Genomic DNA, 27,856 nt, shown 5'->3' with positions numbered 1-27,856 from the left:
TTTATAATCTCAGAACTATTGGTCACTTTCAGAAGTGGTCGTTTGAGAGGCGATATTCTATATATTTATTTACTGATACTCTCAGATTCCAAAATTTGTTTATATTCTCAGAAATATTGGATGGAAGGTGGTCGTCCCATACATGCAAAATTTTACATTTCATTAAAAATGAATTCGGCATTATTTAACTATTTCCCTATTAATTAATTAATTAGATAAAGAAAAAATTAGGAAATAGTACTGTTTATTACGGAATAATGTAGGAAGTTCTACAGAACTATATTCTTTCGCGTCATTGCACACTGTATCCGGCAAACTACTAGTTCATCGTATTCTTCCGCAAATCCGTAAACATCTGTCTGATTTGAAACGAAATCCAAAATGTCTGCGCTATAAGGTTAACTTGTATGGATATTTTTTGTTGCATGAAAGGTAAGTTCAGTTGCAATACTTGTATGTTTACTTTTTTTGCTTTTCGAATTTATGTTATTTAAGTCATTTTGACAGTTAAATGTTTCACAGCTTTATGAATTGTTACCATTCTGTCGTGAATTACGTGTATCTCAATGGCTGGCTGTCTTTTCAAATATCTAATTTGCCCTGCTATCCAAATGTTTATGACTGAATTTTTTTTAGTCTAGTTTACGCATTCAGTTTCAAAATAATATGTGTGATCATATTGCTTATTATTTTATTGCAGCAATAAATTTATGTTAAATAGTTTGAACAATTGTATAAAAATAAGAGTTTGCATTGTTTTGTCCAAAATATGTATGGTTGAAACATTATCTTAATCTAGTTTGTAATTCAACTTTTTTTGGGGGTACTGTTCTGTTATTGGTACCAGAATCGGAAATGTATGAACCTGTGTTCGTAAGTATGTGCATAGATGTGTATATGTAGACACACAAACATACAAATATGCAAGCATACATAAATACAATTCTGAACCCGGTCCTGATAACAGAACAGTACCTTTTTTTAATCTTTTTTGAATATTTTATAAAAGGATTAAGCATTTTTCAAACTGCATATCATTTTAAGATTCGACTTGCAGGAAGACAAAATATGGTCATTCAATCAAATGCTTATGATTGCTTTTAACATTTTCTCATAAATATTGTTTGCATTTTTATTGTATTTTAGGTACTTTAGTTATGTAAAGTGAACATGAGAATATTAGGAAAGCTGAAGAATATGAATAGCTACCATAATACATGTATTTTTTCATCGAGCTCATTGTTTTAGAAACCAATGCACCATTATTATATGCTGGCTTATTTTATAGTTATATGCAGTTTAATTTTATGTTCATGTTACTGTAGTATTGTCATTATAATAAAAGTATTGATAATTTTTGTTGAATCTTGCAAGTTGCCTAACATTCAGAATTATTACTACCGAATTTTACTGATAGGTTTTTTTCGAGTTGACATAATCTGTCTGATAAATAAAATAAACTGGTGTTTAAATTATATGCATTTCTCTTAATGTTTCATTGAAAGTGAGATGGAAATATAAATGCTATCCAGAAAAGTGAATTCTTTTTGCCTGAAATAACAAACTGTACTAAATGATTAATGTTTATATCATTTTAGAAATGTCAATATTAAAGTTTCTCCCCCTTCTCTTCTTTGATTTTGAAATAATTTATAATAAAATAATATATGCATAAGTGTAATTAATGTTCAATAATATAATTTATTTTTACTGATATTTTTATATTTCTTATCTGGGTTTTCTTTTGGTGTTAGAAGGAGGAAAAGACTGTAATTTTTTAATTAAGGAAATAATTAAAACATTGCAGTCTTTTAAATAACACAGTTACAGTAATGTTTATTGAAGCAATCAGTACTGTGTGATTGCCAGTGATTGAATAATGTTAAAATGCATTGTTCATAAGGAAATTTGCTTATCTTTGTGTTACAGATTTTATTTTGACATAAGTTGAAATTTGAATTATTGGAAGCACTTTGAAAACCCAAATTATTTCCTGAATCATTAATCAGGCCAATATATAACATACAAATTTTCATACAAAATTATTTCTTTGAGCATATTATAAAGAGCTCATTTAATTTTATTATTTGTACAAATTTTAGACAAAAGTAGCATGTAACAGTTAAAGATTTATTGAAGCCTACTTGTTACTTGTGGTAACAAAGAAGTGTGAAAGATATTGTCACATTAGCGAACATTACGATCATTGATGCTTAGTTTAGTAATTTAATAATATATTGAGAAATGCTGGGAACTTTCAGAAGTAGACATTTCGGAAATGATGGGCTTGATAAGAAATTTACATGATTTTATTATTTATTCTTTAGTTAAGAATGGATTTTAGATGTTCATAATGAAAGAATTCTGTTTAATTATAAGTGAAAGAATTGTTAAAGTTTGGCATTTAAAAAAATGAATTAATAATATGCAATTATCTTTTTATTATACATATATTACTATACATTTCTAATGCGCTATGTGAATGTCAATGCTAAACAATTGAGATAATATTGTCAGGGCAGTCTTTTCTTATACATGAAAAATTCTGATACTTTCTTTTCATCTGCCCTCACAGCTTCAACTTATGCTAAAACAGCAAGAGTATGCACACGATAATAGCAAACTATGAATATGCATACCACACACATGTATTTACATGCTTTATATTTAATCTTTATTTCTAAATAGTATTCCATTGAATGAAAAATATGTGAATATTGACCCAATGTATATATTTTTGTGTGTGTGCATCCTAAAATTTCTTGTTTCTTATAAAGTGCTTATTTGAATTACTACTTGTGAACAGAGCAGTAGATATGAACCATAAACTAACCATTTTGCCTATTTTCACAGCTTTGCAGATAGTCAGAAAGCACCAAAATTTGTAATAATGTTAAGTTTAAATGATGTTCTATACTTTTGTGTTAATTTTTCTATTCTATTAATTCTATTAGTGTGTTATCAAACTTTCTGCAGGAATTTCAACTGGTTAAGATGTTATTACCATGTGGAGAAGAATTTGGTTTTCAAGCTAGAAAAAATTGCAGCTGAAGGATTTTGTAGAAGGTCAGTCAAACTGGTTCTAGTTAATTATAATTTAATTTTGGGTGAAGAATTCTCAAATTTATTTATCATAAGTGTCTAAAGGTCTTCTAAATTAAATTCTGCTTGTTTTTGAAATTTTTCATGACATTCATTCTTTTATTATTATTATTTTTTTTTAATTTACTAACTTATATCCAGGCACATAATGTTGCATTTAATGCCATACCTTAAATACTGTAAAATGTTAAAATAATACATTTCACTTAAAAATGTGGTTCTGACAGTAAATTTTCTGTTACATTTAATCATATTTATAAACATTGGTATGTCCTTAATAAAGTCCTTAATAAAGAGGGACGTTTTGTTGTTTTTAATGTCGATAGAGTTTAATTCAAAAATATGCCACATTAAGGGTTACTTTTTAACCTTATTTAAAATTTTCATTACTTTAACATGTCCAATAATTGTTATTTTAACTCCGATATTGTAATAATATCAAAATTCCTTACTTTTTGATAGGTAATCCAAATGTAAAACAAGAAAAGAAAAACTTAAAATCTAGAAGTATATTTATTTCATACCTCTAACAAATAAAAACAACACAAGCACTTTTTACTGTCTATCTGCATAGAGTGGCATGTCCCGTAAGACTGAGATTTGTATGGTCAAATCCATATTTCTGTTAAAGGAAAGTGCATGCACAGTCTTCTGATTTTCCCTTCGATTAAGGATTCTGTATATACTAGCGTAAGAAATATATTAGTTAATGCAGTGTTATACATCAATATTTATAGACATTTATTGTGGCTATGTTTATTATAATTTTGTTCACTGTAATGGCTGGAGTGCCTAAACCATCATGTTGTGTAAACAAAACTCAAATCTTCATCTCTGCATACTGCTCCACTAGTGTTTAAACCACTGAAATGGTGATTATGGTAGAACATCTTTGGTAAAAATTTACTGTACTGTAACCCTTGGCAAATCGTTTCTTTTTTTTATATCAAGATCGTCACCTGAGAGGATCGGCACCAATTTCAAGGTGGCCGCTACGCAAAACCAAAATAAGAAGTCAAAGACGTACACAAACTCTGTGTCCATGTACACATTGACCTATTAAAACAGAGAACTGCACAAACTGGGCACTGCCTTAACTTTGTCCATGTACACATTGATCTATTTTCACTTTAAGAAAATCAGAAAGTTAAAAATATCATAGTTACCAGAAAAAATTCGCCTCTGTCTTAACACACAGACAACCAAAAATACAAAAACAGAGAGGAATAAGTTACCAAAAATACATATTTCCTAACATAAAAACATTAAACAACAAATCTTCTAACAAAAATTAACACACAGAGACAAAAAAATAAATGAAACGTCATTTTTTTAACATACCTTTTTTTTCACATGCATATGTTTAGCCTTCCCACCACCATCCTCCAGGTAAGCAATTCAATTAAATTTTTCATCTCTTAGTCACCTCAGACATACTCAAACGATGGTACCCACCCCAAAATAATAAATAGCATGTTCAAAATACAAGACCATACCACTTCTGTGCAACCAAACACAGCAATTGAAAAGACTGGTAAGAACCAAAAACCTGGGACCGTACAAAAGGTTTACTATTAAAAAAAGTAGCCCAAAACTAAATTTATCACAGCACGTTGGCAATATTTGCAGAAATAACTCCTTTATATTGACAAAAAAAAGTTTTTTTTTTTTTTTTTCCCGAAGGCTACTTTCGCCAACATTATCAACATTAGGGTTATCGAAAAACTTATTTGACGCAATGGGCTTCCACATTTCACAAACAACCAATACCACTTTGCGATTTTTTTTCAGACAGAAACCAAGGTGTACCATACAGTAAAGATTAGCCATATCTTCATTTACTACTGTTACAAGTACTTCTTTGGTAAATTTTTGCGGTTAAATTCAAAAGTTTAAAATTGCACTAACATGATCAGATTCAGAGTCATAGCTAGGGTTTTCAGCGCTCAGGGACAACTGAAGATTTCGCGCCCCTTACTGCTTGCCAAGATGGAAAACATTTAATTCTAAAATGTTCTAACATCAGTTTGCCTCCCCTTGGATTCTGCACCCGGGGACAGATGCCCCCCTCTAGCTACGCCCCTGATCAGATTTTATTTTCTGCACGTAGCTAACAATTACTTACGTGTTGTCAGATAAATGTTACCAGATGCAGTTAATTATTTTTTACTTGCCAATCTCATGAGACAAGTTTTTTTTTTTTTTGCTTCTGCAAGACTTTACTTTGTGTTGCAAAATAAATTCATTCTCACTCTTTTTGGACTTGTCTACACATTAAATTTATAAAATAGTTTTATGAATAGGTAAGATGTGATTATCATAATTTTGTTTCTCTCTTTATCTTGGCAACTTTATATGTTGATTCAGTATCCAGGTTACCTACCAGTGGCTGATTGATAAAACTGCTCATATGTTCAGCTGCTGGTTTGAGTTTATTTTCTGACATAAAAAATTTTAAAAGGCATCCCCCATGTTTATTTTACTATAATCGAAAAATCAAATAATTGCTACTCTGTTTATAGGTACTAAATGTTAAAATATTTTAAATGCTTCCTTTAATTTGCATTCTAATAGTCATTTGTTTAAATTTAATTATGAATTATATTCACATATAGTAATTGTGAGTGTTTTTTTTATTTTAGGTGCTGTGAAAGGCAATGACAGAGATCCAATTTATCAAGAGTTCTTATATACATAAGAATACATGGATATAAGATTGTTTTTCATGAATTCAAATAAAATGTGATAAATTGGATTAATAAAAACTATTTTGAATTTTGAAAAGTGTTTTTCCTCTGTTAATCATAATATAGTGCCATAAACTTCTGAATGTGTTTATTTTTCATCCAAATAAATAGCTTTACAAAAATTTGTCATATTAATAGATATTGCATAATTTAGCATTATTATAAATATTTATTATAGCAGATTTAGCTGAACTACGTTTTTAGTCTCTTTGCAGATGAAGTCACAAAGGTAAGTGGTTAGATATTTTTCTGTATTCCCCATTAAGTAATTTAATCTGGTAAATTACCATTACTTATATACTAAAGGTGAAAGAATAAGCTTCCTTGAAGATACAAAAATTTGCAGATATTTCAAAAACTTGGTATACGTAAAAAAGTTCTTAAATTGCCACATATGCGAAACTGAAAATGTTATATATGAAATAGTTCAGAAATATAAATATTTTCACTATTTTTTAACTATAATTCACTGCATTTGTTATATATAATCACAGTTTAAGGTAGAAGTGCTTTTCTCACTGTGATTTCTCATATATTTTGATTCATAAATACACGTACATAAATCCACATATTTTGATTTCTCTTTTGAGACCGAATAAAAAATGAACTAACATTCTCGTTGACATTGAGAGTTGAATAAAAGCTCACCTCAAAATAAAATGAATTAATAAATTTATGGAAAATTTTACATTGCTTATATTGAGCAGAAAGAGTAAACTGAATATACTTAATGGAATTAATAATTGGTAGAGTTGATAGCAGAATAAAACGCCTTAATTGCATGGTAAACAGTAGATCTTTTGAAGTTTTTCTATGTTGCGTAAAATGCAGATTTAAATTTTTGATATTGATTGTCATATAAATGGCAATTACTGTTTTATTTTGCTCTGAAATGAATGGTTAGTAATAAAATTCTGGATGAGACAACCTTTAACATGCGCTAGAATTTACAAAGTTTAATTTGATGTTGATTTCAACGGGTAAATTTCATTTTACTGAATTTTGCGTAAAATAATACCAATGAACCATTGCAAATTATTTTCAGAACTTTTTTTTTTAATCTAAAAGGGCTATTAGTTTTGAAATGGGACTTCATATCGTCAGTCGTAAACTTGTTTCGCTTTTCATTCAAGTCTTACCATTTTGCAAAATTTAACATATTTACCTTTAAAATCTAATATATTACTGACTAACAAGCCAAGCTATTTAAAAGCATTACACACAGTTCTTAACAATGCTTTTTTTAATTTTTAATCTGATTGATTTAGAATGCATTTAATTCATGATATATCCAATTGAAAACATTTTAATATTTCTACATAATTACATGATATATTTCTTCATTTTTCAAATATATAGAAGATATATAACTTTCTGGTGTCAGTATCTTATAAAATGTTTTGCTATTTCCACTGCCCCATCTGTAATTGATGATCTATGCATTCATAAACTTTTAGCCTCTTTGAGTGACTGCTAAAATCTGAGGCCTTTCAGATTTTTTTTTTAATTGTGTGAGCAGAAAGATAGAATTTTAGAAGAGCTTCTTGAGTTACCTTTTGAATGATATAAAGAATTGTTAACATAATGTCAAATTTTTACAACTAAATATTAAATATATAAAAAAGCCTGCAGCATTCTCATGTTACGAAAACATATTTATTTATTCTGAGGCTAGGAATTGATTTAGTTTTAAAAATAAAATTTATTCCTTGTAACAATTTCCCAACAGTGTCATCACTATAAATTCCTTACATGTTTTAAAGAAAGATGATTCATTTATGTAAAGATTATTAAATGTGTAATTTTATTATTCAATTTTAATACAAATAACTGAAATTAGAAACTGATTTTGTAAAATAATTTAATTATGAATAATTCAATTTGGGGGCTATTGGATGTTTAAAAATGATCAAAAGATTTTTAATATCTTAAAAATAAAAGCAAAATTTTCAGTTTTAATATTTTGTATTAATAATTCATTTTAATTTCCTTGCTCAGTTTTAATATATTCACAAATTCAGATTTAAAAACAAAATAAGTTGTATAAATATTTTCAACATTTCTGATTTTTCCATAGTAACGATAGGAGAACGATTTGAGACTATCTGTGTAAAAAAAAGTAGGTTTTAGATCATCACACCTTCACATACTTTCACTGGAATTTTCCTTTGTATATATACTGGGATGTGACACTAAGCAGTTGAGAGTATGTATTTAAGAGCTTAAAGGGATATTGTAACTAGTGTTTCAAATCCTGATAACATCCCATACGCTGTCGGTGGGACGTAGATAGGATGTCCTAAGGATATACTGGGATGTGACATTAAGCGCTCAGGAGGATGAGTTTAGGAAGAAATTGCGATATTACGGGATGTCCTGAGGATGTAGTAAGTAGGACTTTAAATCCTAATAACATCCCATATGCTGTAGATGGGACATAGATAGGATGTTTTTAGGATATAATGGGATGTGCTTAGGAGGTTTGTGGGATGTCCTGAGGATGTAGTACGTAGGAGTTCATATCCTAATAACATCCCGCACGCTGTCGATGGGACTTGGTTAGGATGTCCTGAGGATATCCCGGGATGTGACATTAAGCACTCGGGTGGAGCTGTTTAGGAGGTTCGCGGGATGTCCTGAGGATGTGCGCCTATCCCGCGAGCAACATCCTTGGGGTATCCCAAGGATGTTGCTCGATCCTGTTGACTGCGACTGTCCGATCCTGTCGACTGCGCCAGTAAAAATCCTTTCCTTATTTCAATATAATGAATATTGAATCTTGTAGGAAGAATAAAGCTAATTTTTCAGAATAAACAAAATACTTTTATTTAAATTTTAAAACAGAACCAAAAAAAAAAAATAAATACTGCAGCTCTAAACTATCAAAATTTTAAACTCTTAACTACTGCAGTTAAAACTCTTACAACTATTAAAATATTAAACATCCTAAACTCTAAAACAAAAATATATATAAAAATCTTTCGAATCCTCTTCTTGTTGCCACACCATAAAATGCAAGTTATTGTCCTATTATTTATATTTCACGTTCTCTTTAAGTCACGATCTTCACAAGTCATGATCTTTACAAGTCACGATCTTTACATAATTCTAGCTAGAACGCACCGGAGCCCTGAATAAGAAGGCTGCGGCACTTCTTTTATGTAACTGAATAACAATTTCAGTAGAAATTTTATCTCGAAAATTTTATTTTAACTATAAAATTATATTAAAAATCGCTTATTAAATTTCGATTTATCTCTTTGCATTTTATTAAATTTTAATTATTTAGTTACTTCAATCTTTATTTACTTCAATCTTTAATTATTTCAAAAATAATAATTAATTATTTAATAATTATAATTAATTATATAATAATTATTGGTTTAATAAAAATTTATAAACATTAATTAAATAGCTAATAATTAATTTGATAATAATTAACTATTTAATTTTAAAATTATTAAATGAGTTTAATAGTCATTTTATTTATTTATTTACTCTTGTTCCTCTTTGCTGTTTGCTGACTGTTTTCTATAGGGCTTGGGCACTTCTAATCTTAGAAATTAATCCCTGGGAAGACCTATATATGGCAGAACCTGAAGGATCTCAAGAGCAAGGTAAAGAGCATCTAGTGTGCCATTTAAAGAAAAGCTTGTATATCTTAAAGCAATCAGAAAGACAATGGAATGAGTGCTTTGATACTTTCTTGAAGGATTGTGGACTGTCACGCTCAAAATGTGATAACTGCATTTATTACCATCCAAACAAAGCATTATAGTGTTACGAAATGTACAGGAGCGGTAAGATGGCTTCCCCGCAAAGCAGTTTTTAGGTTGCCATAAAATGGCAAAGGAAGGCAAAGTTGCCACATTTGGCGAGAAATCGCCCATTTGGCGACATTTGTGGACAAAATTGGTGATATGCCATGGATGGATGGAGAACCTTCTGGAACGTATTCTTACCGGTTTAGCGCAGAATGTTCTCGAACACAAGCCGAAAGCTATACAAACCCTGCTGGTCCGCAGTCAGTTAGTGCGTGCATCATCAAGAGGGCGAGTGAGAGTGCCTCGCATAGAGTGCAAGTTAGTATGGAGTTGGTGTCTCATCTAGCGAGTCAATAGAGTTGATAGCCGCCCAGCGAGTGCCGAGTGGGTCGTCGAGTGCATCGAAAGAGTCTCGTAGTGTATCGTCGAGAGAGCGTGTTGAGCTCCGGGAAAGATTGAACCGAAGAGTCGGGAGCTGTGCTCTGAGTGTCGTCGAGTGCATCGTGAGTTGTAGCGTGGAGAGTCTCGAGAGTACGTGAAGTTCCAAGAACGACTAAGCCGAGTCGGGAGCTGTACTCTAGTGCTTTGCCGTAAAGCTGTCTCCACCGTGATAGCCTGATAACCTGGAGGCTGTGTCGCTGATCGTGTCAGCGTGTTTATAGTAGTTCATCGACGACTGTAAACGTGTTTTAAAGCTGTCCTGATTAGTACTGGCTAAATAAATTGAGTTTCGATACTTCATCAAGTGTCGTCGTTATTCACTCCAAATCCACACGAACCCCGCAAGAACGTGAAGAAAGATAATAACGCAACGACTGGTGTCAGAAAAGAAAAAATCGTAACAATATCTTGGTATCTATGTAGATGACATGTTAATTATTGGGACCCTAGAGGAAATAACCACATTTAAGCATACAGTTGTGCAAAAATTCAAAGCAAAAGACCTGGGTTAAGCAAATGAAATTCTATCTGTGAGGATCCAGACGTATGCTGATGGCACCTTATCATTAGATCAAACAGCTTATATAGAAGAAATTCTGGAAGAGTTTCAATTAGAATTAGGGAAGCATCAACACCCATGGATCCCACTGTAAAACACCAAAAGCTATTTGATTAAGAGTGGAGATATATAAAAGCAGAAAGTAACCAAATTCCATACAGGCAAGCCATAGGTAGCCTATTATACCTTGCTTGCGGAACACGTCCTGATATTGCATTTAGTGCAACCTATGTGAGCCAGTTTAATGAGAGGCAATCTGAATTTCACTGGAGAAGTGTTAAACATCTTTTCCGCTGTCTTAAAGAGACCAAAAATCTATCCCTTACATTCAGAAAGACAGGAAGAGCCCTTGAAACATTCTCTGATGCCGACTGGGGTGCTGACAAGGTTGACAGAAAGTCCTTCAGTGGATATGTTCTGATCTTAGGGGTGCTGCAATATCTTGGTGCAGTAAGAAGCACTCTAGTGTTGCCCTATCGTCGGCTGAAGCCGAATATGTGGCTGCTGGCCTTGCTACAAAGGAAGTTTTATGGATAAGGGGACTGTTGAAGGAACTGAGGATGTTGAAGTTTATCCCATCGCACTCAGTTGTAAAAGTAGACAACCAGGCAGCTATGTTCATCGCACAAAACCAAACTACATCTGAACGCAGTAAGCACATGGACATCAAGCATCACTTCATTCGTGACTGTACTGAACAAAGCGTGATGGAATTGAAATATGTAAATTCCAAGGAAAACATAGCTGAACTTCTGACTAAAAAGATTTCAAAGGCAGTGTTAACCAACTTGAGAAAATATTTAGGTTTTCACAAATAGCCCTCCCATGTGTGATATAAAAAGTGCCTATGTATGCTCATAATACTTGTAAATTTCTTTTACCAATTTTTTATTGTTCAGTTATAAAGAGTTACTGCAAGTTCTTTTTTTAAATTCCTCATTTTTTGAAGGTTGTATTTAATCAATTTAAGTGAAAGTTTCTTTAGGCATACTTTGGCAAGGAGGAGTGTTAGAAATAATCTTTATTTTATTTTTATGATGTTGTATCTGCCAGGCGGTTGTCAGGTGACACAAAGCCCTTAATGCTATAAATAATGCTATAAATATACACTCTGTGTTCCTTAATATTCATGTGTAGCTCTTTTTGTTTTTTGCTGAATGGCAACAGTTAGTTAGTCAAGTAAATAAACATGTAACGTACATTTGTGGTTTGCTTATTTCTTTCTACTATATTTCAAAATATATCTGCCATTTAAGTGATTTCTGTCACAAGGAAGGGTTCAATTACGAGGCTCATAGGCTCAGTGCCTTTGTCACCACATCATCAAAGATTAAATAATTATCATCAAAAAGAGGGTTCGGCAAAGAAGTAAAATTTAGTGTCGAATTGTTAAAATAACAAAAGCCAACCTGCCTTCCACAGTAGAAAAAAAGTAATTTTGAGATCAAGTAAAGGGCCGGAATCAATTTTGAAGATTTGCATCATGAATTTTGAAAAGATTCGATATTTCCTTGATCAAAGATGTGGTGTTAACAATACGAGAAAGGAACCACTCGCGGAAAGTCATTCACGTTGCGAGTGATTCTGGTCTGGGGAGGGAAGGGGGAAAGGAACTCGTTAGGCGAGTTAGGTTTAAAGAGACGGTCAGAACTGCCTCTGAGGAGAAACAGGAGATAAATAAATTAGTAGCTTTAAGTGTTATGATATAATAGTAATAAATTAAAGGAATTCCCTTAAAAAGATTTAGTTTCAAATTCCCAATGGGGCAAATTCATTCAGCAAGGGGGGGCAGTGAACGTGTCGGGCGATTATTTCAAAGCGCCTTGTCTTCATAGCAGAGCCTCTTACGAAATGGTAATGCATTATATGCGCTTTCCAGAGTGGCTCTTGGTCTTTTTCTAGATGACGCAATTCCTGGATGGTTAAATAGGCAATGAATGGAGAACGGAGTTACCAATCGAAGGAATATTTTTGAAAAAGTTAGCCGAAAGCCGCTGTATAAAGCGATTTAACCCTTTAACTGCTTAAGACGTGGTAAAACGTTTTCAGAGTTTCCTTTAAAAATGCTTTAGACGTCTTTACACAAATTTAAAATCGCTCGAAAAATGTTTAAGACGTGTATACACGAAGCCCAAATTTTGCCAAAATTGCTTAAGACGTGTTTAGACGATGTGCTCCGGTGTTCTTTCCCCTACCTTTCTGCAGGCGGTTGTCAGGTGACACAAAGCCCTTAATGGGGTGTGAAGTCTCTTTGAAAAGAGCACTTTACGAAAGAGTCCTGAGAGTGAAGTATCATTGTCAGACAACAGGTATGTATTATCTGTGTGGCGACTAAAAGTTTGCGAATAAAGATAAATCGTTTTACAACTGTTTGCCTTGTGGTACTTTATACAAATGAAAGTCAAACAGGATCAGATGTTGTTATAGTACATTGTCGAATTTTAGTAGAAACAGGAAAAAATAAGAATTGTAACGGAAGACGCCCTTTTTAATAAATCATATGTTATACAATCAAATATTTTATTTTTGTATTAAAAGTTGATTACAACTTCTGACACGTCAAGAAAAAATATATAATGTAGCAACCAGCTTTCTTGTTTGCACTCGTATTTCAAATGCGCGTTATTATAATGGTATATTCTTCTTTTTACATTCTGAAATGTTAAAACTATGCTTTCAGCATGCCTGAGTTTTGTACTCGTATGTGTGGCTCAGTGTTTCGTAGAAATGGCGAACTGACATATAAAAATTTTATGAATGTTGAAAGGAAGATATTCTACTCGAAAACTTCAATTAAATGGAATAAATCAATACGCCGAAGGAATTTCTAGAAATATTTGTTATAAAAATTTTATTATTAAGATTTTAAATCCACAATGTTTTAAAATCCAAGGGAAGAAATACGTTTTCCTTGAAACTTTTTTATAAAGAAATCTATCGGTATAAAATCGCTTAAAATTAATGGAATGTAAATTAAGTAAAACAGTTAAATATATTCCGCACAAAAAAATTACAGTCAGAAGAACAATTACTTAAAGAATTAAATTAATTACATTGAAAGAATTTAAAATAAATTAACATCTCTCCAAATAATTAAGACACAATAACACGCCGAATAAATACTAATTCAGAAGTCAAACAACAAAAATCAGCGTTAATTTACAAAATTTTCACAGGACTAGTTTCGATGGTTTTACCGAACCATCATCTTCAGCTGCAAAACCGCAAATGAACAAGATAGGAAATAATGTTTAGATAAGATAAGAAAGCCTGGACAAGAATAAGCAAGTGGCGCTATCTGTTGGCGAAACCAGAACTAAAACATAATTTCTCTAAAAGCCGAAGGCAAATTTGGATTGGAATTAGGATCGTTAACTAGAACAGAAAGATTTTTATGAATGTGAAATGCCTCTAGAAAATCCAGTTCTCCAATGGAAGATGTTTTTTGAATAATTTTGGCAGCAGAAAAATTGAAAGTGTGATTTTCGGACCAACAATGTTGAGCAACAGAAGACTTCTGTGTTTTCTTTTTTCTAACATATGCCTCATGTTCTTTGACGTGAAATTTTAAGGCTCTCTTAGTTTGGCCAATGTAAATTAAACCGCACTGGCAAGGAATCCTATAAATACCCCAGGAATTCATATCCGGAATGGGGTCCTTGAGTATAGAAGTTGGAATTTTATTGATGGGAGAGTAAACAACCCGAAAGTTAAATTTCTGCAAAATATGTGCAACTTTATAGCTAATTCATGGAAAGAAGGGAATGACAACAGAATTTTTATAATCTCCTAAAATAAGAGTGTGGGTTTTAGTGTGTTGAGATGAGAATTTTTTAACTGCTTGATTAATAATGTTGGGTGAAAAGCCCCTGTCAATAGCTATTGCTTTTAAATAATTTAGTTCTTCATCAAGGGCTAGTTTCGAGGAGCAAACTTGAAGAGCACGGAAAACATAGGAATAAAATGAAGCTAACTTTTGTTTAGTCGGATGACATGATTTAAAGTGTGGTGGAAGGCAAACCGATGAAGGTTTACGGTAAACTGTAGTACTGAAGTTGGATATGTTACGTGTGACCAGAATGTCGAGAAACGGAAGAGAATTGCAAGTCTCAAGTTCAAAAGTGAACTGAATAGCTGATCAATAGAATTCATTGTTGAAAGAACTCTATTTAAATCATCTTTATTACCTTCAAACAGGGAAAAAGTATCGTCTACGTAGCGGAACCATGCCGGGAAGTTTAAAGTTTCAAACAATTTTGATTCATAATAATGCATGTAGATATCAGCCAGGATGGGACTGAGGGGGCTTCCCATGGCTAATCCCTCAGTTTGCTTGTAATATTTATTTTGGAAAACAAAATGTGTTTGTTTCAAACAGAGTTGAGTGAGAGAAATTAGCTCATCAATTTCGATGCAAGAGAAATGAAATTCGCGAAATTGATGAGCTAATTTCTCTCACTCAACTCTGTTTGAAACAAACACATTTTGTTTTAGATACTTTTACCCTGTTTGAAGGTAATAAAGATGATTTAAATAGAGTTCTTTCAACAATGAATTCTATTGATCAGCTATTCAGTTCACTTTTGAACTTGAGACTTGCAATTCTCTTCCGTTTCTCGACATTCTGGTCACACGTAACATATCCAACTTCAGTACTACAGTTTACCGTAAACCTTCATCGGTTTGCCTTCCACCACACTTTAAATCATGTCATCCGACTAAACAAAAGTTAGCTTCATTTTATTCCTATGTTTTCCGTGCTCTTCAAGTTTGCTCCTCCAAACTAGCCCTTGATGAAGAACTAAATTATTTAAAAGCAATAGCTATTGACAGGGGCTTTTCACCCAACATTATTAATCAAGCAGTTAAAAAATTCTCATCTCAACACACTAAAATCCACACTCTTATTTTAGGAGATTATAAAAATTCTGTTGTCATTCCCTTCTTTCCATGAATTAGCTATAAAGTTGCACATATTTTGCAGAAATTTAACTTTCGGGTTGTTTACTCTCCCATCAATAAAATTCCAACTTCTATACTCAAGGACCCCATTCCGGATATGAATTCCTGGGGTATTTATAGGATTCCTTGCCAGTGCGGTTTAATTTACATTGGCCAAACTAAGAGAGCCTTAAAATTTCACGTCAAAGAACATGAGGCATATGTTAGAAAAAAGAAAACACAGAAGTCTTCTGTTGCTCAACATTGTTGGTCCGAAAATCACACTTTCAATTTTTCTGCTGCCAAAATTATTCAAAAAACATCTTCCATTGGAGAACTGGATTTTCTAGAGGCATTTCACATTCATAAAAATCTTTCTGTTCTAGTTAACGATCCTAATTCCAATCCAAATTTGCCTTCGGCTTTTAGAGGAATTATGTTTTAGTTCTGGTTTCGCCAACAGATGGCGCCACTTGCTTATTCTTGTCCACGCTTTCTTATCTTATCTAAACATTATTTCCTATCTTGTTCATTTGCGGTTTTGCAGCTGAAGATGATGGTTCGGTAAAACCATCGAAACTAGTCCTGTGAAAATTTTGTAAATTAACGCTGATTTTTGTTGTTTGACTTCTGTATTAGTATCTCTCCAAATGTCAATAACAGCAGTAGCACGAATGAAAGTTATTCTTTAAGTTCCGAACTTAATTCATCCGTCGGTACGCAATGATTATATCTTTGCGATTACTTTTCATATAGATACTACAAAAGGCTGCCAACGAAGTAGCGGTAAAATCGTTGAATACTAAATAGTTTGAAGCGGGTTCAAATCCTGACGAATGGATTGCCTGCATAGCAGTTTTAGCGAATTTTTCCTGCCCATGTTTAATGTGAATATGAGCCAATTTTAGTTAGCTTTTCATGATGACGTGCCTTGATTACGAGTCCTCGCTCGGGTTGTGTTTGGTTTGGCTTGTTAGATTATTAAGCACGTGAAGGCGATCTGTCTAAGGGGAGGTATGCTTTCGTGACAGATTTTCTAAGGGAAACAATCTCGCACTACAAAAAGTTAAAACCATAAAAAGGCCCATGCAATCAGCTTGTTCACGGGGGGTTTGAATGCAGGTCAAACTACCAGTACGTTAAGAGAAGCGATTTCAAGAATGTTGAATTATTTTATTTAGTTTGTCATAAGCTAAATAAAATAATTAAACATTCTTGAAATCTCTTCACATTACTGAAATGGCAATAACTTCGAATTATACTATGCTACCACTTTTCCTCTAATATGAAATTTTAAGCTTTTCCATTATCGGATAGCCCACCAGCGGCTGAGCGGAGTCTAACGGAGTAACTGATGGATCTGTTCGGGGTTCGAATCCCGGCAAACGGGCTGGCTGCGAGGATGTTTTCTTAGTTTTCCATATGTATTACCTGTATTCAAGCCAATTTCCGTTAGGCAGTCTTCCAACGAAAAGTGCATGCGCCAAAGTTGGCCCTCGTTGAATGAAATATGTTGTTTATTTTTTTCTTTGTTTTTTTATAACAATGTTCTTGTTTTCAGAATCTGAATTATCAGTAAAATATTTTTAATAATATGCAATTCTATTTTGTTTTTTGTTTAATGAAAGATTAATTTAAGCGACAAATTTCTTTAGAAAAATTTTCGATTGTCGAACCGAGCTGCTGTCAAAAGCGCATCTTCTCGTTGCTGCATATATTTATTTGAAGAAAACTGCTTGGCTCGTGTGCTTTTATAATTGAAAAGATCCAGAGAATTTTCAACAGGGAAATAAAGTTATTAATTTTATTGAAGTTTGTGGATTCTTTGTGTTTTGAGGTAAAAGTCAAACCATCAGATATGTGATAACCTTAAAATAAGGTTATATATAATCAGGATTTTGCGGCCAGACATTCCTAGCGAAATATATTGCAAAAATTAATGTATATTCCGTTTAGTATTTGGATTTATCAGTGTTATTACACATCAGTTTATCAGTGTAAGTTATATCGAGATTTAGTTGTGTTCGATATAAGAATTTTCTTTTGTTTATCTAAATTCGATTCTTTTAATAATATTATATTTATTAAATACTATTTATTAGGTTTCTAAATCTGTCAAACCCAATCAATGGCCTCCTGGCTAAGATTTCTGATTACCGCTAGTTCGATTCATATTTGAACCCAAACAAACGAACTGGTTGCATGGTTGGGTTTTGTGATTTTCCCTATGTGTAACATGAACATGAGTACGTTTTACTTAGAAAGTCGTCCATGGAGACATCCATTTCCTTTCAGCTGATAGATCTCATTTCCTACGCCATACTCAAATAATCTAAAAATTTTTCAAAAAGAGTAACAGATGCATAGAACACAATAAAATTAAGTAAATGCATATAACAAAACTGAAGTAAATGTATATAAGGAAAAAAAATGAGTTAAAAACAAAATTTTTGATCATTTTTAATACAGTAGTTTTTAAATTGTTTTCAAATTTTATTTCATTTCTATGTATGTACTAATGTACAGTTTATATGTGCGAAAGTGTGCATGTTCAGCATATCCATATATATTAATTAAATTAATCTGATTTCAAAATGCTTGCACTAACGCGCTATTCTCGTAATTTGAAAAACACTACACGTAAAGTACTGTCTGAGAAAAATAAAGAAAATCAAATTTCGTCTCCTTACTTGGTGCTATGTAAAACAATTTAAATAAACTTATTAATTTTTCTTCTTTATTAAAATCAAATTAGTTTCTTTTTCATCTACATAGGAAAAATACCAAAATCTTGCTGTCAGACTGAAAATTCTTAAAAATATAAAACTCGTTTTTTTCGAAAAAAATGTTTCTGGGAAATTTCTCTAGGTCAGCAGGTAGTAACAGGATCACTGACTGCTTTGTTTGAAAAACCCGATGAAGTGGATGATTTTACCCCCAAAAGGTTTTCTTTAACAAAGCAGATGCGGTCCAAATGGCTTTGCTGAGAAGCGTTCGTATTTGAATAGCTAGAAGCTTGAGTTGGAAGACTTATTGTTCCCGAAGCAATCAGTCAGACAGCAATAAAATTTGTTATAGATATTTCTCTCTCTCTGTGTTCTTGAAGTCCTGGAATGGGTGAAAGTTTATTTTGTTTTACATATATAAGGAAACTGCATGTAAAGCAAAATAATTCCAGGCACCCATTGTATGTTAATCATTGTACGTCCCTTCAACTCTTCGGTTGAATATTAAGAAAAGAAATTCTTATACTGCTTTTGTATTACTTGTATAGTGAAAGATATGAAAAAATTAGCTTCATATGAAAAGTTTTTCTCTGATGAACGAATACAGCTGAAAATATGTTTCTGTCTTCCGTATATCCACAAAACAACTTGAAATAGTACTGTACTCTTCTGTGTTGCATTACATTTTTATATTTCTTCGTGGTAAATTTTTTGATTTTGCTTTGTGTATATTATATTTATGAATACATGCCTGCAATTAATACTAAGAATAATATTGATAAAATTCATGATATAATTAATAATGAAAATACTTTTTAAGCTAAAAACCAATTTGATTCTTTTTTTCATTATAGGGTAACATGAGCCAAACAGTTTTCTTTAGAAATATACAATTATGCTAACTTAACAAATCAGATAGAAAATATTTTATCGTCATCATCGGCTATGATAAAAGGTTTTTACGCTTAAGATTTTGGATTATGATAAAGTACACAGGACCTATTTGTCTAAGGCAGTGTTTCCCAACCTTTTTTTTTTCTCGCGAACCAAAAGAAAGGTCCGGAAAAATTTGACGAACCGCCTATGTAGTTGTTAATGACAGGTAAAAAAAGCAATAAAATTTGATAGAATATATATTTTTCATATTGCAGAATAATTGATTATATTAATCGTGAAACATTTAAATAAAACATTAATAAGACTAAAATGATGGCTATAAAAGTTGAAAACAAGATAAATTTAACAAACTGGTTCTTATGTTTTACATTTGGAAAAACTCTGGGATATTTGTGGCTGTTTGATAGAGCAAAGTAATTCAAAGTTAGGCTCAATATCTGACAATTTCAGTCTTAGATCAGGTTCTGCATTTAACCTGTTTCTGTATTTATCTTTCAGATAAGTATATGTTGAAAATCCTTTCTCGCATAGATATGTTGTGCAAAATGGTAATAGAACTTCAATGGCTTTTTTTGACAGAACAGGATATTCATTTTGTATACTGAGACAGAAATCAATTAAAGATTGATCTTTAAAAATTGCTTCTAGAGAACTGTCACAAGATAACTCTATGAGTTTTTCTTTTTCCAGTATATTCAGAGAGGTCTCTGAACTTACATTTCCTTTAAATGGATTACGTATCCAGTTGTTTGAGATGGATATATTGCATCTGTTGGGAAAATAGTCACCGAAAGTTAATCGAAGATAGTTCAGATGTTCACATATACTTCTTTTAATGTTTTCGTAAAGTTTAATTGAGTTTTCTGATAAAAAAAGTGCTGACAGAATCGAAACATCCATACTCATTCATCTGCAGGCATTGAATCCAAAAATTGATCTTTTTCAACATAGCCTCAATTCTATCATGTACACTGAAAATGGTGACACCCTCGCCTTGTAAAGACATATTTAATTCATTCAGCTTACAAAAACTGTCAGATAAATACGCAAGATTTTGCAGCCAAAGAACATAGGACATACAAAAAGACAAATGAACGGATGATCAATAAAAAATGCTTGAACTTCAGACTTCAATTCAAACAAACGCGTCAAAACTTTACCACGGGAAAGCCATCTAACTTCTGTGTGAAGTAGTAAAGAAAAGTGGAAACTTCAAAAATGCTCACAAAGCGAACGGAATAGACGGCAATTTGTAGCACGCGATTTTATAAAGTTCACAGTTTTCACTGCATCACTTAAAGTAAGTGATGCTGTAAAGCTTGTCTATGAATACAACAATAAGTCCATTGAATTTTCTCGTTGATCTTTTTCACCCGTGCCACAAAACCAGAAAATTTTCCTGTCATTGACTTTGCACCATCTTTACACACACCCACACAATAAGACCAGCTTATTCCATTCTTTTCAAAATAACCTTTAATCATATCGAAAATCGCTTCTCCGGTTGTGTAGGTTTTCAAAGGTTTTGCAAATAGTACATCTAATATTAATATTATCAGCCTTAAATAACACCCAGCGTTTATTACTCTTAAAACTACGTAATAATTAGGGCAAAAAGAAATTATTTAAAATAATTATTATTTGCATGCAGTTGAACAAAATAGGAAAATGTTGAAAGTTTTAAGTATTTTTAATTAACGACATTAATACAGCATAAAATTGGAAATAATACGAAATATTTCAGCAATATCTCAAAAGGAATGAAAGATTTATTTGTCAGAATAGAATTTAGTGATAGTAGTTTAATCAGTCTGCATTGAAATTCAGGTGATAACAGTGACATACAGCTTTAGGTTGCTTAGGTTAAAAATGCGTAATAATTAAAAATTTAACCGGGTAAATTTTAAAACCAATTTATTTGAAAATAAGATTGTTTTAGGGAAGTAAAATTTTAAGTTTCGCAGCTGTACCCTGCGGCATTGAGACGGTCATCACGGAGATTCTAGTCTTTTGCAATTTTCTTGACAGCTGACACCTACGGGACAATATCTAGTAATCAATCTCACTTAGCGGAATCATTGAAGTAAAATTCTGGGAGGGATGGGAAATAACAAAAGAACTGCCTTACAATTTTTAGAGGTTTACGGTTATTTTCGCGACATTTTAAGGGTTAAGGGAAGAATTTTGGCTGCATTGTGAATGACCTCGTTCATAAAACCAAGGCGCTTTCTAGATTTGCCGAAGCATAATATTTTGTAAAATTTGGATATGTTTCCTGTTAGTAATTGTTGCTGCTTCCCATACAGGACTTGCGTAAGTCAGAATAGGCCTTATCATTGATTTATAGAGCAAGATCTTTTTTTTCATGGACAGGTCACTTTTTCTAGCGAAAAAAGGCAGTAATTGGGATTTGATAACCTTCACATAGGAAACTGCTTTTCGAATGTGAGGTTTCCAAGTTAATTTTGAATCAAGTATCACTCCTAGATACTTATAAGTAGGTGAAGTGCGCAATCATGAAGTGTGCAAAATTACATAAAACTCAACGTGTCGAACGGGACATATTCAAACGCAATGCAGATCATTCGAAGTGAAATGAAGTAAGCACCTCTCGATTTATATTTCTGAGTACGCCTCCTTGACAGTGTACTGACGTGAACAGACTGAGTTTTAAATCATGTCAGATTTTGAAATATTTGACGGAGATATAAATCATGTTTCTGCAGAAGAGGATCCTGCTGCAGATTTTCTTGCGCGAGAACAAGATGAATTAGCTGGTCTAGAAGATGATACCCTAGGCTTAAGTTCTGGCACGAATGCGGCAGTTTCTGATTTTAATGAAAGTAAGAATTTTGCGTAATAAAAAATATTCGCTCGCATAATAATGTTTAAGAACAAGAAACAACTATTACAAGTAGTTCATCGAGTGTCTTGTCTGTAGTAAGATTCAGTGTAATATTGTTTTTGGAAATATATCTTAATCTTTTTTTATATCTTCTCGACCATAAAATCTTTATATTCCGTAGGTGTTACATAATAGCAAATTGATGAATTGCCTTCACAGTTGTGGTCGTTTGGTATGTTATTTAAAAAAGCAGTTGTAATTATAATAAATGTCTATAGTAAAGATACTGTGAGATTGCATATCTGCTGTTTGCAGAAAAATTGCGTTAAAACAAAACGCTGCTTAAACAATGAAAACCTTTGTTAAGATTCATATTTTTGATTCATGAGCAAGCCTTGAAGTAGCATATAATTTATGCCTTTACCTTTTCTGCTGTTGCTTTGTGGGGTTACAAATGCAACAGTGAACAGTGGAGATGGTCTGCACTTCCTGGTGTATAAGCAGTACATTGTTTTCTAAAAGTATTGTTAATTTTCGATCATACTTTGCAAATTTTAAATGAAAATCGACAAATCTGTAGAAAATTCACAAAAGTGTAACAAAATTTGGAACTACATTCTGAAGACTAAACACTGCACATGTCAAACATCTTGTGAAAGTCAATTATCATTTGATTGGATTGGTAAAATCCTAGTATACGGTGCAGCCTTGGCGCGATTTTGAAAATTATCGCCAACACCAAAAATGATCCAAAAAACGTATATAAACTATACACTATATACTATGTGTGTATATACATAATATATACTATATATAATTATATATATTCTTTGAATGACCCGTTTACTGCTCATCGTATATGTCCTGTTTTTACTGTTCATCATAAAGTCGCTATTTTCATGGCTACAGTTACAGAATACTTTATCATGCATTTTTCTTGAACTCAAAAATAAATAAATAAAAAAGTACCCAAAATCCAAAGTGTGCTGCTGACTTTTGGTTATATGGTGTAATTTTTAAATATCTAAAATTTGAAATGTGTGAAACTATGTGCATATGTAATTTTTTCTGTTTGGTGTAAATTTATAAATAATTTATAAAAATAAAGTGTTCTCAAACTTAACTGTCGTTTTTCAAGTTTTCATTAGTTTCTTGCAACAAGTGGCTATTTTATTAGACACTACATATTTATATTACCTGAAGTCTTTATTTTCCAGTGGCGTGAAGTTTAATAAAAACTATTGTGGAAATCTGGGAATCGCTAATGCCAGAAAACTTGGAACTTATTTTATTGTGCAATGTTACACTTTTAAATAATTTTATTCTGTAGTAAAGCTGTATATCCTTTTTCAAAACATGATGTACTTTAAATATGTTGTAGTAGTTCTACTTATTTATTCTTTTTTAATGTTTCAGATGCATTTGAGACTCACAATGCTGTGAATTCTGAGGTATGTAATAATTTATATAAAGAAAAATATTCATACTGTATTTCTGTATATATATAAGCGGCTTAAGTGTTTGTCGCCGATAGTTTATTGTTGCCACTCGGAATAAAGAGCGCGGTAGTTGATGTTTTCACAGTTTTGAATTAATATATCAGCCGATTAAAGTCGTACAAAGATGAGAATGGTATCGATGGATTCGGAGAATTTTTTGAAACCCAAGGATACGCGTCTCGAATTTCAACTCGACGCCGTTCTGTAAATATTCGAAAAAAAGAATTTGGCACGGAGCCAGATCTGTAATATGGAAAACTCAAGAAAGGCGAAAATTAGTTTTTAATTAATATCTCGGCTAATTAAAGTCCCACGAAGACGCAAATGGTCATAATTGTGTGCCATGAACCTGCGGAATCTAACGGTGTGTTTAGCTAAGTTCAGGAGCCAGACGTTTTGGAGGAGATGATGTTACTTCACACCATATATATATATGCAGCTTAAGTGTCTGTTTGTAGCCAATAGTTTATTGGTTGCTTGCGTAGCTGTACTAGCCAATGGGGTGAAGTTACAATGGCCCAAGGTTGTTGTTTCAGTTGAGACGTAGACAATTTCCTGTAAAACTTGCCTTTGCTATTAACATCAATAAGTCTTGGGGCCAAATGCTTAAGCATGTTGGCATTTTTTTTACCTGAGTCTGCATTTGGACACGGTCAACTTTATGTTGCCTGTTCAAGAGTTCGTGAAAGAATGAATGTAAAATTAAAAATAAGTGATGTTCCTCTGCAAGGCGAGCTTAAAAATGACGAAAAGATCTACACAAGAAATTTTGTGTACAAAGAGATCTTTGACATGTGAATTAACATTTTATTATTTAAATCACGTTTATTTATTGAGCTAGCAGTTGCTCTTAAGAAATGTGCCGCCAGTGGTTTTCTTCATTGCACTTTACTTTAAGCAATTAAGCAAGTAAAAGGGGAAAACTGTGGGGCAATAAGCAAAAGGGGCTTCCTCGCTGCCTGCCCTTGGCGATTCAGTTTGAATTAGCAGACATCTTTGTACAAATAATTTTAATTACAATTTATAATATCTAAAACAGCAGTTATTTCATATGACCGCCGGGCTCTCTAGTATGTAATATGTAAACTGAATGCTTCAGACATTTCATTTAATCAGCTTTTAAATATGTATATATACATTTTTTTATTTTGTAGTTACACTATTTAACGTCTTGATGCAGTGTATATTTTGTTCAGTATATTAAAGTAGGTACAAAGAGAGAAACTTTGGCCATTTGAGATTGTTTTTCACATATTGACGTCATCTCCCTATGGCCCATATCACACGGCGTTTGTTTCACACGAACAACTACTTCGGACAATTTTTCTGCCTGCTTTACTATTGAAAGAAAGACGTGCGACTTTTTCCTTCCTTTCCAAAAAAATTGCAAGTTGTTCGTTTTCAACCAATCAGCTATCAGCTTGTTTGTAATGGGGAACCAGTTTTCCTTGCGTTAACCCCAAAGCGATCTGTGGTAATTGGCTGTTGTGACAAAGCAGAAAAATTGTTCCAAACAGTTGTTCTTCTGAAACAAACTGACGTGTGATAGCAGCCTATAAGGATTAATGAGGGTTAGTTGTAATTAAGATCAGACATCCTGTAGTTTAGTTTGTAATTTAGTAAAAATTCGAGATATTTATTAAGGAAAGGTAGCTTGCGTACTACATTATCTTTAAATGGGGCACGTCTTGGACTTGTAATGTCTTGTAATACGTTTTGCTGCTGAAAGTTTTAATTGTGTACAAGTTACAGTGGGACTGTTTATCAATCAACAAATATGGGTTTTCATCCGCAGAGAACCTGTTGGCGCTTCGGGAAAGAACCCGTTGGCGCCATTGCATTTTTACTCGCCAAGCTCGAGCTGAGCTGTAAACGTGATTTTTAGTGCATGTAAATTCAAGTTAGCAGACAAAAAAATGCATATGGTAGTAAAAATTCACAGATAATAAGCATGTAGATGTAAAACTAACCGGTTAAACTTGATATACAAAAATAAATTTGTCTTAAATTCCAGTTATCACAGAAAACAACATATTCATTACACCAGCAGTGTTTGCTAATTTTGATGGCCATAGGGAATCATCAAACTATTCTGTCATCTTAGATAATGAATAAGATTCTTATTGCAATTTAATCATCTATTTATGTCATACCTGCCATCCTCTGAAAGGTTATGTTAGAATTTTACACCATAAAAATTTATTTAGTCTCATAGTTTTAGATGACAATAACCAATAATAAAAATAAAAGCATTACTTAATTATTTAAAATGCACTGGCACATTTTTGTGGCCTACGAAAATAAATTATTTTAGGGGTTGGAAACCTCATGGTTCTGTGTGCTTACAGCTGTTAATGATTAAGAACATAATGTGAACAGCCATGTTTCAAATTAGCATTCACCCTTCCTGCCATATTTTCTTCCTTTAATCCCGAACCGAGATCTATCTACAAAAACTTCTTTACGAAAATATTTCTATCTATTCGAAATCTGTACTATTCTGTTTTGAGGGCCATAAAAAAATTGCAGCAAAAATATATGTGCAAAAGTGCCAAATCTAGCAAACACGCCCATTTAACAGTGTGCCAAATCTAACGTACGTGCTGATTTCAGACTGCGTGAGTTTATATAATTCTATATTTCTTACGACTCCATTGAAATACTAGTTTAATTTTGATATCCTATGTATTTAACAATTTAGGAATTGCCCATGACGAAAAGTCGGCAATAGAATTTTGGGTAAAGTGCAGAATCACCCACTGCTTGACGCATTTTTAAGAATTGCACATACTCGGTATCCATGTGCACATCGACCAATTTTCACTTGAAAAAAAAAAAAAAAATGCCCAGAATTGCACAATAGCGCTGCGCACACCCTTGACTTTATCTATGTAACATCGACCTATTTTCACTTAAAAAGTAAAAGAAAATTGACAAAAATCCAATTGTTTTTACTCTTGTAAAAAGCGGCAAACAAATAAGTGAGTGATTCTGCACTTTATTGAGAATTTTTTCAATGAAAAGGCATCATTCATTATAGAAAATTATGTTTGAACAACCAACGAGATGAAATTATGCTTTAGCGATGCAGACATCCATTCCGTTATGTTTAGCAATTTTTATATAAATTATTATAATGATTTGAAAGTTATTTACTCTTATGCTTCCATTCAGTCATGTTTAGCTTTTTTCATATAAATTATAATAATAAAAAAGTATTATATGAAATTAACCTTTCATCTAAATTAAAACATCAATCTTGGATAGTTATTTACTATTATACTTACTTTCTTGCCACAAGTATTTTTGGCAGCATTGGCATCAACAATAGTTTGGCGATTTTTTAAGGCCCTCGAAACTGAATAGTAGCTTGAAATCTATTTGTATCTATCTATTAAAACTATCTATTCATTTTTTAAAAAATTCAGAAAAAATAACATGGAAAATCGGATAAAACAATAATAAATAAGAGAAGAATAATGTAAATCTGCAGATATGAACAACGACAATGATAATTCAACAAAATGAATGCAAGAGGAATGGTTGCAACCTTCGAACAAGCGAATAGTATGAATTTGCTGGGTTACCAGGTTTGAACTATTATCGCCAAAGTTGGCAATGTTTACATTTACCTGGTTCTCTGCGGAAGTGCTTCCACAAATATTTCTCAACATCATTGGGCACAGCTTTAGTATTAGTCCTTTTTGGCGAGAAATTTGTTTGGCGACATATTGGAGCGATAAATGAAAAATTATGATAACCTTGGTAACCCTAAATACTGAGCTTCAAACATGCCGCCATTTCTGTCCATGTAATTTTAACGAATTTGATAGGTATCAGAGCTTTGATGGCAGGAGGGATAAATTGTGTGTTTTTCTTAAAGTTACTTTTGTGTTAGGAAAGCACAACATTTAAAATATTTTTTAAAAAGCAGAATTTTTGATAGTTAAAACTGGTGCTTTTAATATTACATCACATGAGTCTTGACATTTTTTCATATGTCAACTCTGCATATTATTATAAACTTCCCCCCCCCCCAAGGGAAAAAAAAACACATTTTCAGTAGCATGAGGTAAACTCTTGGTGTTTCCTTTGCTAAGGAGATCAAAATTACCATGGTCTAAAAATACTTATTTACCTCATATTAGAACTACAGTCAAAAGTCGTTAATTCGGACACCCATAATTCGGAATGATCTCTAATCCGGACCTCAAAACTAAAAACTTTCTGCGCATGCGCCGCGTTGACACATGCGCATAGGCGTTTACGCGAGCGCGTAAGACCTTTTACGACTGCGCATATGAGTGTGCGCAAGTGCAGAATACGTTTTCGCGT

At 32.5% G+C, this 27,856-nt stretch overlaps 1 protein-coding gene and 1 long non-coding RNA gene across 2 annotated transcripts in view; both read left to right on the top strand.

The window, feature by feature from the left end:
- Nucleotides 1-346: 346 nt before the first annotated feature.
- Nucleotides 347-5,880, top strand: LOC146995899 (uncharacterized). Its single transcript, XR_015042865.1, has 3 exons — nt 347-432; nt 2,977-3,066; nt 5,745-5,880. It is a non-coding gene; the product is annotated as an uncharacterized LOC146995899 (long non-coding RNA).
- A 15,884-nt stretch (nt 5,881-21,764) lies between these two features.
- Clc (clathrin light chain) overlaps nt 21,765-27,856 on the top strand; it is a 46,704-nt gene continuing 40,612 nt past the window's right edge. The window contains exons 1-2 of the mRNA XM_035363780.2: nt 21,765-22,020; nt 23,439-23,473. Of these exons, the coding sequence (XP_035219671.1) occupies nt 21,855-22,020; nt 23,439-23,473 (201 nt within the window). The 5' untranslated portion in view covers nt 21,765-21,854. The remainder of the gene's footprint in view (nt 22,021-23,438; nt 23,474-27,856) is intronic.

The sequence above is a fragment of the Stegodyphus dumicola genome, chromosome 8 (genome assembly GCF_044657685.1).
Source record: "Stegodyphus dumicola isolate Sdum_Otavi_A_Nest chromosome 8, ASM4465768v1".
NCBI classification, from domain to species: domain Eukaryota; kingdom Metazoa; phylum Arthropoda; class Arachnida; order Araneae; family Eresidae; genus Stegodyphus; species Stegodyphus dumicola.
The sequence above is the reverse complement of the archived record's forward strand: the minus strand, read 5'-3'. Positions and strand labels throughout refer to the sequence as shown.